This window comes from Rhea pennata, chromosome 24, assembly GCF_028389875.1.
Source record: "Rhea pennata isolate bPtePen1 chromosome 24, bPtePen1.pri, whole genome shotgun sequence".
NCBI classification, from domain to species: domain Eukaryota; kingdom Metazoa; phylum Chordata; class Aves; order Rheiformes; family Rheidae; genus Rhea; species Rhea pennata.
Window position 1 is genome coordinate 3,554,565 of NC_084686.1, and position 17,168 is coordinate 3,571,732.

The 17,168-nt window shown below is 41.3% G+C and overlaps 1 protein-coding gene across 3 annotated transcripts in view; it reads left to right on the forward strand.

Annotated features, from left to right (window-relative positions):
- Positions 1–527: 527 nt before the first annotated feature.
- ARHGEF12 (Rho guanine nucleotide exchange factor 12) overlaps positions 528–17,168 on the forward strand; it is a 78,226-nt gene continuing 61,585 nt past the window's right edge. For all 3 annotated transcript variants that reach the window (XM_062594378.1, XM_062594380.1, XM_062594379.1), the window contains exon 1: positions 528–1,092. In XM_062594378.1, coding sequence (XP_062450362.1) covers positions 1,061–1,092 — 32 coding nt within the window. In that variant the 5' untranslated portion in view covers positions 528–1,060. The remainder of the gene's footprint in view (positions 1,093–17,168) is intronic.

Below are 17,168 nucleotides of genomic sequence, written 5' to 3' on the forward strand. Positions count from 1 at the left end.
GCCCGGCGCGACCCGCGCAGCCTCCGCCGGGACGCGCCGCTCGCGCCCGCCTCGCCTCGCCGCGGCGCAGCGGGGCCGGAACCGGGCCGGGTAGGCGGCGGCGGCGGCGGCCGAGCAGCAGCGGGAGCAGCGGCAGCGCCCGGCGGCCTCGCAGCAAGACTTTGCCCCGCCGGTTCCTGCGTCCCGGAGCGAGGCGCGCGCAGGCCGGAAACCCCCCGGCCGCGGCGGCCGAGCGGCGCCCACCGGCGAGGCCGCGCCGGGCCGCGCCCCGCGGTAGCTCGGGCTGAAGCGGGCCAGGCGGCGCGGCCGGGCATGCAGCCGCGGGCCTAGAGGCGGCGGCGGCGGCCCTGCCCGACCCCCCCCCCCCCACAGACCCCCCCCCCCTACCCGCGGCCCGCCGGGGGGCCGCGGCGCGCCGGCGGCGGGACATGGGCCGCGGCGCGGCGGCCCCCAGGACAGCGGCAGCCGGCGGGGCGCGTCGCCCGCCGCCCGCCGCCCAGGGGCCGTGAGCAGCGGCGGCGGCGCCCGGGCGGCCCGCTGCCGCCGCCGCGGAGAGAGGGGGCGCGGGGTGTCCCCGCAGCCCCGGCTGCCGTCGCCGGAGTTTTCCCTTCTGGCCTGCCGCTTTGCCGAAGGCAGGATCCCCCCCCGCCCCCCCCGCCCTCTGCGCACCCTCTTTGCAACTCCGGACCGTCTGAGGATTTACTGCTTTTGAAGACTTTACTGCCCGGTGCACGTTATTTTCCCCCCTTTTCCTTGGGGTCGGGGGGGCTCTCGGGGAGCACCTTGTTTTTTTGCTGGAGTTTTTGTTAAACATCCCTCTCCCCTTCCGTGGTGTGGATATCCTGGGTGACTGCAAGAAGAGTTTTGGAGTTGTTTTTTTTCTTTTTTCTTTCTTTTTTTTCCCCTTACCCTTGAACTGAAATTCTCCTCTGTGCATGCCTCTTCTGGAGCAAGGCTGGATCCTCAACCTCAGTGCATGTGGGGTGCAAAGCCTCATTAATATTCCTGCAATAGTAATAAAATGCAGTTTGGATAATACGACTTCTTGCCAAAGGCTCCAATGAGTGGCACACAGTCCACAATCACGGACAGGTGAGTATGAAAAAATTTTACAGAGTTTGGGTGCTGCTTAGAGCTCATGTGCTTTGCGTTCTGGCTTCAGTGACAGTGTTAAAGATCTCTCATCAGAGATCAGGGAAGTGTGATTAAATTGAGTTTCTGGGCATCTTGTACCTACTGGGGGTAGCTGCCTGTCAAGGCAACCGGGTTAACTTTGTAACTGAAGTATTTCAAGTCAAAGTGCTTCCAAGCCTTCCAGCCTGCTGACTATAAGAACTAGAGACTCCATAGTTCAGGTTGCAGGGCAGATTCATCCTGACTGGAAAAACACAGGGAACTATTTATATGTGAAATGAAAGCTGGAAAAGTGACAGAGTTGAGGGGACAGTTTGAGTCTTGAACTCAAAATGTTAGTGAAGGATATACTTGCTTTTCTTTAGGTCAATGCATTGTAGCCTTTCTAAGAGAGGTCACTTCAGGTGAGGGCAGGAGGGATACTTGATGAGCAGGAATGTTTACTAGTGTCTACAGTACCTTAGCAGTAATCTACTACTTGCTTTGGATACCTGCTCAGGCCTCTGGGCCTCTCTGCAGGTGCTGCCATGTGCATTTCATTGGTAGTCAGGGATTTTCTCACTTGTACTGGGATGCTTCAGAAGCAGGTGATTTTTTTTTCTTTTACCTATTGTAAAAAAAAAAAGTGTCAAGTAGAAAACATGTTTTTGAGATAGAAATGAAGTGCCTATCTAATTTTATTCTTTCCAGTTAGCAGAAGAGATACTGCTTGATCCTTTTTAAGCAAAAGGACTTTTCCTTTATCCTGCATATTTGGTAGTACTAGTGTGAAGGTGTATGAGATAAAGGCCTGCTTAGGCCTTAGATGTCCAATGCAGGCAATTCTGATGCAGGAGGTACACCAGGATTGAGAGAGAAAGATGGTGCTTTTGGGTGCCAGAGAGCCTTTTAGGTTGAACATGTGGGCAGAAGAGAGACCAAGTTTAATTCTCATTAACAGTGAGGCTTTTTCGTAACCCTGTGGGTATTAATAGACAGTACTTGAGCAATGTGAAATGGTTCTAGTGGAAGTATCGTGTCTATTCTGTGTTCTTGATTGTACTATTCTTAGAGTACTAGGGCTTTGAAACGAATTGTGCAATGTTTCTTTGTACTAGCAGAGTACGTGACAGAAGAAAATGCCAACTTATTTGTCTTTTGCATGCGTGTGTGTGAATACTATCAGATGTTCTTGAGTTCCAGGACATTTTTCTTCTGTACCGTACGAGATAGTGACAGTAAAATAAGGTGATGTTTCAGTGACCTTGTGAGAATTCTGTCATGTACTTAAGACTGGGGGGCTTAAGGCAGCTTGCAATACGTCAAAAGAAACAGGGTTTTTACACCAAGAAGCAGTTGGGGAGAGGCATGGGAAAGAAAAGCATGAGGATAAGGAATTTGTTTGTTAATAAAAATGAAATACTTTCCGTTATTGCATTGGAATGGCCAAATTGAAAACCTAGTGGAGACAAAACATGTCTCCATTTCCTGTTGCTTTCAGTCATGTCAAATACATCTTTCTTTTTGGTGTTTCATTAAGATTTTGATTCAGAAGACTTTAAATGTCAGGGAAAGTAGCTTTGTCCTCAGCCTTAGCAATCAGAGCTTTCTCATGTCAGAGTTGTATGACGGTTAGGGAGATGGAGGGAAGTCAGGTCTTGTCACTTTGCTTCGTCTCTGACCTGAGAGACCCCCAGCTCTAACGGCAAGAAGGTAGTTCGGTCTTCGTGGCCCTTTCATTTCTTGACTGAGATTTTCAACAAAGTGCCAAATGTGATGGTGTATGTGTTCTCATGACATCTGCTTACGAGAGTCTGGAAGAAGGCCACTCATTCATTTTATCTGCGACATTATGCGGCATCTCGATAGAAGTGTGGGTGTTTTTTGTCACTGTTGTCTTAGCAGTGTATTCATGAAAAGCTTACTTTCCCAGAATGCCCAAGAAACTTCTATATTGTCTCTTTAGATCCAATTCCTAAACTTGGAATAGAAAGCAGGTGCAATAAAACTCTGCTTGTAGTGTCATTAGATCTACATGCTACAAATCATATTGCATGTTTAATTCTCTCTTTATTTATCAGTGACCTTCATTGGTGTGATTGAGTTGGGAACTGCCATACAAACAGAGTCAAAAACAGCTTGTGCCTAATATCATGAATAAGGCAGCATGGGCCTCCATTTTTCTCCATATTAGCTTTACATATTTGCATTTTACACATGTATATCTGCTTAAATCCCTGTTATAGACAGCAAATATTTTTTTATATCCCTTTAGCTTCAGATGGCTATCACACCATGTGTTTTGATAGCTGTTTGACATTCCTCTTGTCCAGACTGCATTTGTTGGATCTTTTACGTGTTTTGTCTTTTACATTATTGTTGTGTTGTTTATGATATTTAAGTATTTGTAAATTAGGAGGGATGTATGAGTCGCCACTTTTAGTGCTGCCTTATAGCCAATATGATAAATTATTTTTCCTTAAGATCACTTTTTATTTCTCATAGTTCCCCCCCCCCCCAATAAAGTTCAACAGATTTTATTATCTGAGACTGTGCTGAAATACGGTCAAGCCAATTAACATCTGATGCTTTTTTGGGATCTTTGTGTATCAGTTAGATTTTGATATCTCATCTAACAACTGATTGGCAAGGCAATATAGTTTCTAACATCTTTTTCCTTCAAAGTCTTACGAACCTTAGAAAGTGAGTGCCCTGGGGAATGAGGGAATACCACGTATTAAACAAAATGACTAAAAGGGGCTGAGACTTCTGAGAGTACGATGACTCCTCAGCAAAGTTATTCAGAAAAGAAGATGGAAGTATCTGATGTATGCCGTGCCTGGCAGGCTACCCAGCTTTTGGAGAGTTTTGCAAAGAGTTCTACTTTTGTAAAATAGTCCTCGAGATTTAGAAGTACATGCACAAAGTAAAAAATAGTTCAGGATAGCCATGTCCTGTGTGACTTTTGATGGCATGAGCAGTTCAGAACTCTAGGCGTGACATTTACTCCCCCCTCTTTCTTTCAGGATGTTCTTTTACTGTGTCAGCTTCTTCTTTTCATAATCCTGTTGCCCATTGGACTGTATCAAACAATTCATTTTCAACCTTATTACTCTGCCAGTTTATATTTGTAAATATTTATACCCTCTTAATTTAATCCTCTTGCAACTATCCTGTATTTATTTAGGTCTCATAAGGTGGCATTTGTCTTGTATAACTTAAGTCTTCGGGATAGACATCTGTATGAGTACTGTTTGTCTAGATTGCCTTCATAGTGGAAGAAAATAGGCATACCTTGAGGACAAGTTCTCAGCTTAAAGCAGGTATCTGAAATAGGTTGGGTAAAAGACAAGGTGCCTGCTTCTCTACACCCAACTCTAGATTTAAGTGAGATCTAGCATACTGTTTTTGCATGAGAATTTCTATTTTTTTTCTTCCTCAAATTCCTATCTAATTATTAGTGGTAGGTTGGATTTTTGTTGCTGGATGCTGCTTTGGGCTGTGTGTCAGGTGTTGAGATTTTGGAGGAGGGATTGGATTACAGAGGTCATCAAAGACTAACTTGAGGGCCTTATTCTGCGCAGTGGATGGCTGAGTAGGGCAAGTACATTAGAGGAGGTGTTTTCCCTGTTATTCCTATAGAATCATGTGCGAATGTGTCCACATTCACTCGCTTCACAGGTCTTCTGTCCCAGACACGCTCAGGCGGGCTGTCTGGCTTTGGGCGTTGCTCTGTTTTGCAGTTTGTGGCAGGCGACACATGGCTGAGCAAGATAAGGGTTTTATTCTTTTCAGAGACATGCTGGGGCTGCATTGAAATTCAGCCGTTTGCAGGATCCGGTTGGCCACTAAAAGATCATCAGAACATTGCTGTATCCTGTTATGACACTGAAGAAATTTTTGAATGCAGTTGTTTTTTTTTTCTCGTAGTTAAATATATTTTTCTTCCTGCAGCAATTCCAGACACACTGTAGAGTTAAGCAATTGCACGGTTATGGAATCTAGTTTGTGTTTCTGATTATTAAAGCACTATAAAAGTATGGATGCTCTTGCTTCTTTTGGAATAGCTCATTGAGGCACTGATTACTCTTCCTATGCAGTTGTTGTCAAATGCATTTTATTTATAACAGTGGTGTTGTTTCTGTTGCTATGATTGGAAAATAGGAGCAGTAGAATTTACACATAATTACCCTTGAGAGGCTTTTAATTGCTGATTTGCTCCTCACTTGGTACTAAAATAGAACCTAATTGTTTCTAATATGCTTAGATCCACTTTCACTGTCTTTGGCTGTTTATAAGTCCCCATGATAATTGGGACTTCTTCTTTAACTAGAGGGTGGGGAAAAAGCTGTTATTTTTCTATAAGGTAAGTGTAAAAGCTTCATAGGAAGTCATTCCTTAGCCTTGCTGAATAATTAGATGTGATTACCTTGCGAGTGGTGCATGTATTTAATTCATGAAATTCATAAGATAAAATATTTATTGAACATACACTGCACTGGAAAGTCTCTTTCTAGTGATAAAATGAGTAATTACGATACAGGCATCACGGCAAGTTTGCTTTTGCTTTCCATTGTTGTACCGTCACTGGGTCTGGAAATTGGAAGTTGACATAGTATGTGTGTAAACTCATTCTGTGATTTACCTATACTGAAGTTGTCAAAAGAGAACATCATCTGTGATGTTTACTCTTGGCTAGGAAAGAGGCAAATGCCACCAGTTCACGTTGCATGGTTTATTCAGGTTTTTGCTAGAGACAGAAGTTGAAGTGAGCTTGATTTTCTAGTTTTGAATAGAGCTGTGGGCGTCATGATTATTTGGGTGGAGGCAGGAATGATATTTCATCTGGTAGCCCAGTTGTATAATCCTATCTGTGCACACAACTCTGATTATGGCATTTATTAGTGTTTCTGAGGGGAAAAAGGGCTAGTTCAGGAATGGTACAAGGTTGTAGACTTTTTCACTTTCAGGCTTTTTAAAATCTTGCTCAGGTCCACAGGAATTAGGCTATGATACATTTAGCAGTCAAGAACTTGCCAGAGATAGTTATGAAAAACCTAGCAGGTATGAGGGTTTGCATGCAAAGCCGAGCGAAATAGTCTGGTGATAACGTGAGCTCCTCGGATACCGTTCTTGTCAAAGCCATATCCGTGGAGGCCTGGGTAAATGTGAAACATGCAAACTCTGCTGCAAGATGGAGGGAGCGCTGACTTTTCCAGCCTAAAATAGCTAGTCCAATAGAAAATCTGTGACTTGTCACCATCGTATCTGAACACTAGCAGTGCCTTGACACAACTAACAACTCTGATGCAGGGACTCACTATTCTTTCTTTTACTCCTCATCTTGGAGAGAATTGTTTACATGTTGCAGTGCTTTAAGATAACTTGATTTATTAATGTCTGCTGCTGTCCTATTTAGAAATGGCCTTGTAAAAGATGTGTATCTTACTCTTGGAGTAGAAGTTACTGAGGTCCTTGAACTTCATGGATGATCATTCATGATCTTAGACCATTCTTTGTTCAGCTAATTTCTGTACTGATGAGCGTAACCCATTCGGGAGAAGGATTTGGTCCTTGAGAGTGAGGGCACTGACTACAGTCTTCCTACTGGAAATCTAGGCAGTCTTCTGTTTATGCTCTGAGCTACTATATATCATCTTATAAAAGTAACAATTTAGGCCTACCATTTGATAATTCATCAGAAGGTGATGTAGAAGAGTGAGAGTATTCATGTATTTGCTTAGGGAAAGTGCTGCAGAAATCTGTACCAATTATGTCATATATTTCATGACTATATGCTAAAATCTCTTGATTTATTTCAAAAGTGGGGTCTACTAGTGAATTTGTGCCTCAGATGTGAATTTTGCCTAGTGAGGAGCTTCAGTGCCTTCTGCTCTTGTACAAACATGGCTTTGACATGGGTTTCCCCCAACACCAGAGTCCTGGGTAGCATTATTTGGCCTAAGCTGTAAAAAGTGTCCCAAAGAGGAATAGTCTGGAGACTGATTTCTCTGCTTACACCTCTGGATGGTCCTTCTGGGTCACAGGGAAGTATGTTAGCAGTGCTGCCTGAAAGATAAGCTTCGGCTCTCGCTTTCAGGGCTTTATCCTGTAGGGCTATTAATTTAATACTTGTCTTCCTCTCTGAAGATTATCAATAAGAGACTTATTAATGCATCCCATTTGTATTACCCTTGAGCTTCTAGAGTGGGCCCTCTGAGTTGCTAATGCAAATGCTTCTTGTAGAGGCTCTTCTGAGCATTTCTAAGACTCCATAGTTATTCCTATGCCTGAGTATTCTTCCTTTTGCCCTATTCCTGATATTTGAATACATGCTTTCTGGTAGGAGATACTATGTTACATTGTATTTTGTGACCCTGTTCTGAATAATTACTAGGTTTAAAGGGTATAAATGTTAATTCAAGCCTCAGCTTGACTAAAGCAAGAGTCAGGAGCCTGGACGTGGATAATGTCTCAATATAAGAAGGGGCTCAAAATGGGAATGGGGAAGTTGTGTCAGAGTGATTAGTAAAATGAAAAGGAATATAAAACCTGTAACGTATGATTAAAAACTTTCAGGGGAGTAAAGTACAAGACAGGATACCAAGAAGTACAAAATAGGAAAAACGTGTTTAGAAAAAGTAGGAAGAAACAGAATTTACTCATATTTTAAAATAAAATATGAAAACATTTAAAAATAAATACATTTTTAAATGACAGGAAAAAGCAGTGTCTTTATTTTATGTTTAAATGTAAGCATATTTATAAATAGTAAAAATAAAACAAACAGTGTTCAGACTCTGGCATTCACAAAACGTATGCTAAATATCATTTATGCTTTGTTATTACTCTGCATCCTTTTCTAGACTGTTTTCTGTGTTTTGTCTATTTGACTTACAAGACCAACTTGGGCAGGAACCCTTTCTTGAATAGTTACACTGTTTAGCCAAGTCTGATGGTAAGTAAGTAACGTCTGTTTACATTAGTTGGCACACTCTTAAAAGTTATCTACTGAGCTATTTTAAGCTTTGTTTTGACAACGCTGGGACTTCTGGTCTCTGTGATGTCAATTGGTAACATACTTCTCTAAATCAGGCTGTCACTGAAAAAGCAAATGAATGGTGTCATTCTTGGGGCTGAATACCTGCAATGGAAAAGACCTTAAGCTTAGTAAGGGAACTCCTGTACTTAAAATAATTTGGTTCTAATCTGTTTGGGTCATTATCATATTAGTTACTTGGATGCTGTCAGATGTCCCACTGAAGGTATGCAGTGTCCCTTGCAGGACCCTAGCCTGCTACTAGTACATACTGTCTTAGATGAGGCTCTTGGGTTTCAGTTCATTTAAGGGGCTCATAAAAATTAAAACTTTTACAATGAGAGAACAAATTGATGTAGAAGATGACCTGAACTGTACTGCATGAGTTAACCAAAAGAGCATGTCATGGTGGTTATAAGGAAGTCACAGCACTGATGCTAGAAACTGAGGGGAGACTGTATGATTATGGAAGTTCTTGGTTGCTCTGTTGGCATAACACATGTGGTTTGCACGCGGGCAAGACTCAAAAGTGGTTTTCGTCTGTTCCTGAGCTCTTGAAATGTATATTAGAGGTCTTAAATTGGTGAAAGTCTATGTTTTTTTATTTTTGATTTTTTTTATCTAAGCACTGTTCTTGCTTGAAATCGAGTAGCAGTGCAGCTAATTCAAGCCATTGTGAGAAGCTGATTTTGAATTTATTTGTAGACTGTGAGTACTGGTTTGTGTTATCACAGGCAGTCATTTTACTGAGTGCTTAGGTGGCTTTCCAGTGTGAGGCAGTAACCTGTGGAGGGTTAGATATGCTTTTCTGCAGTCCTGAATGAACTGTAGTTCTGGAAGAGGTTTGGAAGGCTTAGGTGGGACCTGAATTGACCTGAGACAGCGTTTCCTAGTCTGGAGGAAAAGGTCCATCTTTATTTAGTAAAGCACTCGGCTGATCCAAGACAGGCATGGGATTTAGAGTCCACCACTCCCATAAACATACAGGCTTCAACTTGCAGGTCTACCTGAAGGTATCTGATGGCTTCTTGAAAGTCATCTGACTCTGTTACGATAGTGGCTCTTATTGTAGCTTATTGGCAGCACATCAGATGAGGCATCTCCTCTTAGAACTCCTGTGGACAGAGGCACCGTTGGATACCTCTGCTGTGCCTGGCTGCAAAACAACATTCGGATGAGTAGGGAATTAGATCAGAACCACCAGAAAAGTATTGGAGAAAGGTTAAAGGGGAGAATTGAGGGAGGGAAACTCTAATGGCCAAGGCGGGGAGGGGAGGATAAAGGGAGGGGGACAAATAAAAAAGCTGCAGTGTGAGATAGAATAAAGTCAATAGGAAATGAATGAGCAGGAGAGAAATGGGAGATCTGGTGGCAATTGCCAAATATGAGAGAGGTTTCCTGTCTGCCAGTGCATTCTAAAGGCACCTATCAGCTATAAAAGGACTCACTAATATAAGGCAAGAGACCTTGATGGACCATGCCAGGACCAGAGCACTGCTGAGTAGTCCTACAGAGGACCAAAGATGCGCATCTTTAGTAGCTGTCTTTCCCTTGATGAGGCTATGTGGGTACTGTTCAGGACCAGAAAAATCTTTCAGTAATTGTAATGCCTTCTAAAACTTTGCTCCTGTCTGAATGACAGCATTCCCGTGTGACAGCGTTTGGTCCACAATGAAGGTAACTGTTCTTTTGTTAAGTGGTTTTCAAAGTTGGTACTTTCAGGTAGCAAAATAATGTTTTTTTTCTGATCTGTGTAGATAGGATAGCTTTTTCCACTCTCTCAAAAAATTTTTACTATGCAGTATCCCAAATTAGGCAATGACTTCAGCCAAAAGTAAACTGTTCTTATCGGATCATTTTTAGGATTTAGAAGGATTTTTTGTTTTGTTTTGTTTTCCCTCTGCAGCAGACTGTATAACTATCTAACCTGAACTATATGGACAGCATCTTAATAACTTTGTGAAACATAGTCATGGGGATCCATGAAGATGAGAGAATGAATTTATATTACTCCCTAAATGTGTGTGGTTGGGGAGAAGAGATTGTCCATCCATTCTGAGGGAAGATAGAGAAGCAGGGAGACAGATGGAGATCTGACATACTGCTTGGGCAAGAATAAAAATGTTGAGATAGCTTAGAGATCTCGTGAGGATGAACTTCAGCTCTTAAGTTGGCAATTTGTTCTTGCAGTCTGAGAGAGACAAAATGATAGGTTGTGGTTTGCCCTGTGCAGGCCGTGTGGTTTCAGCAGCGGAAGTGGTTCATGTGGGCGAAGATCAGATCTTAGCTAACCAACAAGTTCAATCATTTTGGCTGATTAAGGTGGTATGGGGATACTGCAGAGAGAGACGTTTGCAGTTGTTGTGGGATATTCTTTGTTTTATCAATGCATGCTGTAAGGATGTGTCAAGATCTGTAGTGCACTGGTTAAATTCATACCTCTGTCACAGACTTCTCTAACCATGTGTTGCAGAACTTCAGCAGTAGAAGTTATCTTGCAATAGTTCAGAAGTGGATACAGGAGCCAAAAGAATTTTTTTCAGTATCTAGTCGAGCTGCTTCAGTGGCAGGTGCCTTTATGTACAAGTTTAATAATACTTACTGAACAGTTTGTATGTATAATTTTGCTGAGCACTGCAGCCTGTTGAATGGTATTGAAAGTCCAATTTTTATGCTCAAATATGTCATGTCTATGATTATATAAAATATTCAACCCATTCACATTATGGAAATTATTGTGAGAATAAAAACTCATAGTACTAAAAAAAAAAAATGCTTTTTCTTTCCTTCTGATACGAAGAGCTGTAGGAATGTAGTGATAGCTTTAAATGCTGGCGTTTTGTTTACTTTGGATGTTAACCAATGCAACTTCAGCTCTATGTATTGCACAGTAAACCTTGACCTCTTCTCCCTCTTCCTTTTAGTAGACTTAACAGGTTTTGCACTCAGCAGTGAGACATTAGCTGTGTTTTCTAGTGCTGCACCTGTTCACCCATGCTTTTCAATCTCACTTCAGAGAATCTGGCCTTGTTTTGGTTTAGTAATCCAGACTGTGGGTTAGTCCAGAAAAATGCTTTTTTCCTGGCAGTGTGAAATGTGCTGTGCAGTTGTGAGTTACACTAGTGTAACCTGGCAGGTGACAGCCTCCTTGGAGGAGGCTGTTTCTCTCAGCATGTCTCTGGGTCACTCGTAAAGCAGAAGCAGTTAATTAAGCTTAGATGGAAGGGGAGAGAGGAAATAACCTTGCAGCAACAGGTTTGAGTTTCAGGCAATCTGCAAATCTAAATGCTTTTGTCTGGAATTCCCATCCCTTCCTCCCCCACTCCCTTTTTTCTTTCTTTCTTTTTTTTTTTCCTCCCCCCCATCATCGTGGTTCTGTTACTGCTGAGAGGCTGTTTCACCAAGCCTGCTTATATACTGCGATGGCAAGAGCATCACAGTGGCTTGTAGGGTGTTGAAAATGTTGCTCCATCTGTTGCTAGTCATACACGGAGGAAATGGCTCCTTCAGATCTATAATGTGCTTTCTGGAATATTAATGTTCTGTTGAGTCCTTGAATCAGTAAATTACTTCAGAAAATTGCAGAACTTTACTCCATCAAAATATGTTGGTACTTCTCCTTTTTCTTTTTTTTAAAAGTAAATATCTGAAATTAAAAGTGAAATTGGCCCAGAAAGAGCATTTCAACAGCTAAGTAAAAAGGAAAAAATAACATCATACAAGTGAAGTTTAAAGAAAAAAATTGTAGTGAGTTTTGAGGACTCTGGACACTTCAAACAGGGACTGTCCTATTCAGGGACTTCGTTTATTTAAATCCTTGTGTGAAATTTCTTCATTTTTCTCTGAAAATCCTGTCTGGATCAGTTTACTTTGGTAGTAAATTTAAAATATAGCGATAAGCTTTATGGAAATGAGAAGCCTTTTCAAGTATCTGGGACCCAAAGATGGGAAGTTTGTTTCCTGTGGGATTTTAAGAAATATTTTCTTAGTCACGCTGAAGCGAGCAGCGTTCTTGGAGGTGGTTGTGTGCTCTGCAAATCCTTGAGTACTGCATCCTCCCTTTGTCTGTATATCACCTCTCCAGCTGTGTACGCAGTGGATATAGATGTCAGTCTGCATGAATCTGGCACAGGAATAACGAATCTGTGGGGCAGGCCTTTGTCGGTGGCAAATACTTTGGCTGTCACTGAGGCCCCAGGATCTGTTTCTCAATGGCAGTTGACTCAATTCACTTGCATGATAATGTCGCAGGAAGAAGTGCCCAGTGGCAGATGAATTCCATCTTCAAGGTTTCCATCCTCTATTTTACCCCTTGTCTCACTTTTCTATTATGTGGAGATGTTTACTTTAGATTAAAGCACTTCTATTGATATCCAAGTGGTTTCCATGTTGCAGTTGGTCAGATTACATGTGTACCATTTCATTTTTTTGCCCAGGCTTCTGCAGTCGATAAATTGCCTTACTGCAGGCAGTTCATAAATTTAAAGCGAATATCATTTTCTTTGCTGATTTAATGCACTGATTGCTGATATGTTTTGCTAGTGACCTGTGCTCGGTTTTTATGTCTGTGAGTTGCTTGCATATGCAGTAACTTGAATCACCTCAGTTGCTTCAGATCAACTGTTGGTTATGGTGATATGCATTTTTTTTAAGTCCTGTGAGTGTAATTGACTGTGGACAACTGCTCGTGGGTAGTGAATGCGTTCAGTGGAAACTGGAGAGAAATGTTTGTATATTGACATTTAGAGCATGCATTGATAAAAACACCAGGGAGCTGAGATTTCTTGCAAGCATGGATGCCTCTCAGATTTAGCTGATAAGAGCAGCCAGAAGGGCTTCTGTAGGTAAGTTGCTTGTATTCTCTGAGTAAATGGAAATGAGATCAAACTCGGAATTAAAATGGAAATCATAAATATATATTTCATAAATTTGATGATCAAGTGTTAGCTGAAAGGTGATTGCAGTTACTGTGCTAAAGATTTCTTGTTTTTAGAACTGCTGCTTCTCCAGAGTTTAAAGCAGGAAGTCTCTCTTGAAGGGCAACATACAGTTCTCAGCCTGTGAGCAAAGATTAAAAAATTCAGATGAATCAGCTAGCAGGCACTATTAAAGACAAGTCTTGCCTTTTCAAGGAAATGTAACATAATTACACTGGTGTAACTAGCTATGTGTTGGAATTTCAAAGTAAGGCAGCTGCACTGATGTAGTGAGAATGCTAAAGTTGTCTGGCAGGGTCTAAAACCTTCTTTCTCTTCCTACTCATCTCCTCGCCCCTTGAGTGGCTTCAGTGGTGTGCTTTATGCATGATCATCTGCTGTGAATCGGGAGATGGAGAGCCCTGGAAAAGACTGTTGATTATATATTGGCTGGAGGGCAAAGGAGAAGTTGTCAATAGGACAAACTCAGAAATAAAATTAGTTCTAGGGGAGATAACACGAAGTGCTATTGGGCCTGTATCATACAATATCCGGAAACACTGTGAACTCTGAGTATCAGTGGTCATATTTGTCTTGCTACACTGAAGGGGTGAGAGAATGAAAGTAGATGCTAGTGCGTTGAGGGAATGGATCTCTGCGTTTTCGGAGGCTGGGGCTGTGAATACAGGTACTGCTGCCTTGCATTTTTTTTCCTGGTTTTAGAAGGTGAGAGTGTAGGATTTCAAACGTGGAATACAGTCATGATAGTACTGTCCTGTGCTTATGGGGTCATTTTTTTTGATGCAGTTCACGTCTTTTATCTTTTGATTTATATCATAGTGTAAAGTTGGGGCAGGATGGAATCCACAGTGAGTTAAGACCTTCAGAGATCTTGGGGAAGGATGAGTCAAACTTTTTTTACTTCCCCCCCCCCCCCCCCCCCCGCTGATTGTTGGTGTATAACGAGCAGTTGGTAGAGTTTATTAGGTCTGAAAATACTTATTGTTGAAAGTTTCCAGCTTTGGAGTGCACCATAAGAAGGTATTGAACGCTAAAATCATGTTAGCTGTCTTGGTTTCTGATCTCTCTGAGTTATGACACAATTTTAGCAACTGTGTTTAGCAGCTTACTATAGATGGAGAAGATTTTTGTCGTGGAAAATGGAGCACTCCTGTTTCCATTTTTCTTTCTTTTGAAATTGTTAACCATACAAGAATTATTGTTCTCCCTCTTTGCTTTAGTGTGCTTCTTTGGCACTGGTTCAAGTTTGAATTTAGCGACTGGCATGGATTCTGTATTTTGGAGTGGGTTCCCCCATCCCTTTTTAACTCTCCGTAGCAGGCTTACTGGAGTCAGTTGAACTAACTTCAATGATAGGATAAGCAGAAATCTGTTTATATAGGCTGTTCTAAAATGTTTAATGCCTTCTAAAATTGTTCATGGTAAAAGATCAAGGAAGGAAATGTGCTTTAAGTGAAGCTCTGTATATCCATTTTCCTGTGCCAGAAGTCATCCCAGACCATGAGAGACTTGAAAGATGAGCGTAAAGGAATTTTCACTTTTTGCTTTTATGGATAGAATTTTTGTGTGTGTGTGTCACAGATTTAGCAGCCTTTACCACCATCTCTTAATCAGTTTCCATTTTTGTATCAGAACTTTGTCATTTTAATTATTATCTTTAGAAAATTATCAAATAGCATATTGTGTTGCAATTTAGAATGATGGGTGCTTCTAATTTTTTTCTTTGATTAGCTGATTCTTCAATAATATCTATTAATAAATATTTGCAATCAAAAACTGTACGTAAGTTTTAATGACTTGGGAGTTTTCGTATTGGAAGATAGTTTTTTTTAAGCACTGCATTTTGCTCAGGGTTAGTGCAGCCATGCATTAAAAACAGACAGATGTGGTTCAGTCTTTTAATGATTGACTCTGTTAAGTAGGTTGCTGGTCTAATCCTAACTTGTGCTGATATGTGCTTTTTAGTCAGCTAGCTGGAGCCCAGAAGGTGGGTTTTGCATAGAGCAAAGCTAGAGCGTTTTTATGGTGAATCATTCAGTGAGGTGCATAATAAATAGGGTCCTGCCTGAAGTAATAAATTGAGAGCTGTTGTATTTTCTTCTCTTCTACCCCTACTTTTACATTTTTTCCACCCTGCTCAGTTTATCAACATCTCTAACCTCTAAAATGCCCTTGCTTATTCCTTAGTGGGTAGCACTTCTCCAGTTTTTATCCTATATTTGATTTGGTCTTGTCTTGTTGGTTCTTCGTTTATATTTTGGTGTCATTCTGCAGATCCCTGTCCCTGTAATTCCATCTTGTGAGTGTTAAAGCTGTATAATATACTTGTTGTTGTTTTGTACTTATTATATGTTGAAGCTGCTAATATACTTAGAAAGTTGAAGAGCATTTATAGGAGGTTCTCATCCTGCATCTAGGATGAGAACCTCTAAAACCTCTAAAATTCATCTAAAACCTCTTCAATAACTCCCTTGTATCAGACACCTCTGAAACCTGAAAGCTTGCAGGTCTGTCTGCTTACCTACATGTGGGTTGATAGCATTCAATTTAAGTTTCTTTGCCGGTTATATTCTATATGTCAAATATCTGTAACTTATTTTCTCTACCTCACAGTGCTGCCTTCACTTCTCTTGCCAGTCTTTTTTAAAAGATTATGGTATGGATATGGGATAGAATGGATGAATACTTAAGATGGGGTTAAATCATATGGATAGTGTCCCCACTTTGATAATTGTTGATCTACTTTCTTAGTGCAAAAAACAATTTCCTGTGATGCAAGTCATCTTCAAAAAATAGAAGAATGAGGTACAGAAAACTTCAGGCATGTTTCTAAGGAGGTGGGATAATAGAAGGTTTGTATATGTCAAGTAGTGGTACTGCAAAATTAGATTTCTGTGTGCCGTAAGTAGTTCTTAAATTGTCTAGTGTGACATGCAGAAATTCTGAAGAGGAAGCTTCTGTATCTTTAACTTCTGCTGACATATAGTGCAGCATGCTTCAGATATTCAAATGAAACATTAACTCATTTGTTAGGCATCTTCTGTTTTCTGTAAAATATGCCAAAAGTGGCCAGACATAAGATTTCTTAAGTCAGAAGCTGCTTGTGAGATGTTGATGTTACAGGCCAATAAAAGTTTCTGAAAGAGTGTGATCTGTGCTTTGAAAGCAGCAACGTGTGTGCTGTTACAGTCAGAAACCATATTGAAGAACAGGTATCAGTCATGTGAAGATGAGATGTTAGAGACCAAGGTGAATCTAAAGGAAAAATAAAAGATGCGTGAGCTGAAAGCGCAGCAGCACAGGCGTGAAAGCAAGCTGTGGTTTGCAGCTCTCTTCAGCGACAAGAACGAAGTGCCACTGTAAATGGAAGTAGGAGAGCTCTGACCCCTTTCTCCTAGAGAAAATTGGAAGGGGAGGCTTGCTTTTAGTACAGTGCACATGTACTAAATATAAAGAGTTTTCACTAAATGAGCATTCACCATACTCGCCACTACTCATCCTGTCTCCTGGTAGTATTTGAACGACGTTCTTTTTAAGTGTTAGACTTCTTCATCCTGGCCTCTTTGAACTTCTCACAAATTGTGAGAGAGGTTCAGCTTGTTCAGCTAGGCTGCAGACAGGATGCTTAGCCCTCAGTGTATTCAGGCCTTCTGATGTTTTATTGTAGAAACTCCACAGTGGTAGTGATCAAATTCAGAGCTCTTGTTGCAGCTTCATAGGTTTTCTTTTTTTTGCAGGGGTGTGGACTCCATCCCTTGGGGACCACTTCACTTCCGCTGTATGGAGCTCTGGGAAGCTGTTCTTTTCCCATGCCTGGCTCCTTATTGGGGTAAAGGTCTGTGAATTCTGCGTAAATATTTACCATATCCCTTCCTAACCAGCTAAGAGCTGCTAATACTGTTATTTAACAAGAAGAAAAACTTTGCTTATTTTGATTTCAGGGTATATGATTTGTGTATGGCCAAGAAGTGAAGCATTTTTCAGTCAGTAGGGAATCCAAGGGCAGGAGCAGAGACTAAATTGTGGCTAGCTGACAGAGAATGATAGAACAGAGAGATGTAGAAATTCTCGAAAGTTTA